At 48.5% G+C, this 3,333-nt stretch overlaps 1 protein-coding gene across 1 annotated transcript; it reads left to right on the top strand.

Annotated features, from left to right (window-relative positions):
* The first annotated feature begins 475 nt into the window (after positions 1–475).
* On the top strand, positions 476–2,491 carry LOC110291485 (polyadenylate-binding protein 4-like). Its single transcript, XM_021158660.2, is given in 3 exon segments — positions 476–647; positions 650–1,903; positions 1,968–2,491. Coding segments are annotated over 3 exon segments (1,875 nt in total). The 5' UTR covers positions 476–496; the 3' UTR covers positions 2,438–2,491.
* The last annotated feature ends 842 nt before the right edge of the window (positions 2,492–3,333 follow it).

Here is a 3,333-nt window from a genome sequence, read left to right on the forward strand (position 1 = left end):
CCTGCCCCGAGCCCCAGCTGGCTGCATCACGTGTCTGTGCTGCACTTTGGTTTCCCCCTTCTCGGGCTGCTGTAACTGTAAACCGCTGGGAGCCCGGGGCCTATATTTATCGCGAAACACAAGTTCCAGTGAGCGCAGCATCTGATTGCCTCTTGAAAATTTTTTGCCCCCTTTACGAGGGGATTTTCTACTTTAAGTTTTATTTTTTAAGCCTCAAGCCAGGACAGCTGGAGAGTAAAAACTCCAGGAGCGGGCCATATTGTTTTTGAGAGCCTTTTGTTTTGGGTCTTTTGCAGTCCCGTGCACTCGGGTCCCAGCTCAAAGCCTCCCTGCTCCAGCCTTCCCCTGAGTCGCTGGTGCCACCTGCGCGCTGTGGCGCGTGCCATAGCTCCTCGGAGCCCCTTTTGTCCTGCAGTAGGCCTTGTTAGAAGTCCTCCTGGCGGGGCTCGGGGTCGTGGGGGGTGGGGAGATTAACACTGCAGCCAGCAGCTACCCTATGGCCTCCTTATACGTGGGTGATTTGCACTCGGACGTCACCGAAGCCATGCTGTATGAAAAGTTCAGCCCTGTGGGGCCTGTGCTGTCCATCCGGGTCTGTCCCGATATGATCACCTGGCGCTCTCTGGGTTATGCCTATGTCAACTTCCAGCTGACGCTGAGAGGGCCTTGGACACCATGAACTTCGACGTGATAAAGGGAAAGCCAATCCGCATCATGTGGTCGCAGAGGGATCCCTCTTTGAGAAAGTCTGGGGTGGGAAATGTCTTCATCAAGAACCTGGACAAATCCATAGACAACAAGGCACTGTATGACACTTTCTCTGCCTTTGGAAACATCTTGTCCTGTAAGGTGGTCTGTGATGAGAAGGGCTCTAAGGGCTATGCTTTTGTTCACTTCGAGACCCAAGAGGCCGCTGACAAGGCTGTCGAGAAGATGAATGGCATGCTTCTCAATGACCGTAAAGTGTTTGTGGGTAGATTCAAGTCTCGCAAAGAGCGGGAAGCGGAGCTTGGAGCCAAGGCCAAGGAATTCACCAATGTTTATATCAAAAACTTCGGAGAAGAGGTGGATGATGGGAATCTGAAAGAACTCTTTAGCCAGTTTGGTAAGACCCTAAGTGTCAAGGTGATGAGAGACTCCAGTGGGAAGTCCAAATGTTTTGGCTTTGTAAATTACGAGAAACACGAGGATGCCAATAAGGCTGTGGAAGAAATGAATGGAAAAGAAATGAGCGGGAAAGACATATTTGTAGGCTGTGCACAGAAAAAGGTAGAAAGGCAGGCTGAGCTAAAGCGGAAGTTTGAGCAGCTGAAGCAGGAGAGGATTAGCCGGTGCCAGGGGGTGAATTTCTACATTAAGAACTTGGATGACACCATTGATGATGAGAAATTAAGGAAAGAGTTTTCTCCCTTTGGATCAATCACCAGTGCGAAGGTGGTGCTAGAAGATGGGAGAAGCAAAGGGTTTGGCTTTGTCTGTTTCTCCTCTCCTGAAGAGGCAAGCAAAGCTGTCACCGAGATGAAGGGACGCATTGTGGGCTCCAAGCCTCTGTACCTCGTTGCCGTGGCCCAGAGGAAGGAGGAGCAGAAGGCTCAGCTGACTAACCAGTACATGCAGCATGTGGCGGGGATGAGAGCACTCCCTGCCAGTGCCATCTTAAATCAGTTCCAGCCTGCAGCTGGTGGCTACTTTGTGCCCGCAGTTCCGCAGGCTCAGGGAAGACCCCCATATTACACGCCTAACCAGTTAGCACAGATGAGGACTAATCCACGCTGGCAGCAAGGCGGGAGACCTCAAGACTTCCAAGGATTGCCAAGTGCCCTGCGGCAGTCTGGGCCTCGCCCAACTCTTCGACATCTGGCTCCAACTGGTAATGCTCCGGCTTTCTACTACTGCTCAGAGAGTTGGGTCTGAGTGCCCTGACCGCGTGGCTATGGACTTTGGTGGGCCTGGTGCCGCCCAGCAAGGGCTAACTGACAGCTGCCAGTCTGGAAGCGTCCCTACAGCCATGCCAAACCTTGCACCTCAGGCCTTAGTTGCTGCCGCCGCTCCCAGGGCTGTGGCTCCATACAAGTATGCCTCCAGTGTCCGCAGTCCACACCCTGCCACCCAGCCACAGCAGGCCCCCCAGCCTGCAGTCCACGTCCAGGGTCAGGAGCCCCTGACTGCCTCCATGCTTGCTGCAGCGCCCCCCCAGGAGCAGAAGCAGATGCTGGGGGAGCGTCTGTTCCCGCTTATCCAAACAATGCATTCAAACCTGGCTGGGAAAATCCCTGGGATCCTGCTGGAAATTGACAACTCTGAGCTGCTGCACATGCTGGAGTCCCCCGAGTCCCTCCCCTCCAAGGTAGATGAAGCTGTGGCAGTCCTGCAGGCTCATCATGCCAAGAAAGAAGCTGCCCAGAAGGTGGACACTGTTGCTGCTGCTACCTCTTAGACAAGAAAAAAAGAGTCAAAAGCCAAATAACCCCTCATGGCATCCACCTAAGGTCTGAAGACAGCCTAGTTTGTCCACACCAAGAACAAAGTTGCAAATTCAATAGGTCATTTTGTATCAGAGGTCAATTATGAAGCACGTATAAATTTCAACTGTAAGAATATATTCTCTGGGTTCTGTTGGGACCCAGATGATAACTTTTTTTTTTTTCTATTGTGGGTTCTGTTTTTTTTTTTCCCTCATCCCAGAAATTGGTTTTGATGTACCCAAGACTTAAGTTTCTCAAATAAAGGAAATAAAATCTCCATTAAAAAAAAGACATTAAATGATTTTCAAAAATTATTAGGAGATATAAATTGGATTAGGTCTTATTTAAGGATCCCTACTTCAGAATTGAGACCTTTATTTCAAATTTTAGAAGGAGAATCACATATTACCTGAGACAATTAGCACCTGAGGCTTCTGATGTTCTTAGGAAGGTAGAAAGAGCTATCCAAAAGGCACAGTTAAATCATATAAATGAGCAAGAACTTTTGTGCCTATGCATATTATGAACCATAAATTTGCCAACTGCTGTGTTATGGCAAGATGGCCCTTTGGTATGGATACATCCACATATATCCCCTATAGACTATAGGTAAGACTATAGAGCATTATCCCACCATGGTGGCAAATATGGCCCATAAAGGTATAAAAAGTTCAATTACTCACTTTGGAAAAATGCCTGATAGCATAATTATTCCATATACTTACTGCAGAACAAATGCAAATATTGTGTGCTACCATAGATGAATGGGCCATTCTTAGATGCAGTTATTCTGGTTTAATTGATAATCATTATCCTAAACATCCTTTATTACATTTTATGTTATTGCATCCAGTGATATTTCCAAAGG

The sequence above is a fragment of the Mus caroli genome, chromosome 3, assembly GCF_900094665.2.
Source record: "Mus caroli chromosome 3, CAROLI_EIJ_v1.1, whole genome shotgun sequence".
Taxonomy (NCBI): Eukaryota; Metazoa; Chordata; class Mammalia; order Rodentia; family Muridae; genus Mus; species Mus caroli.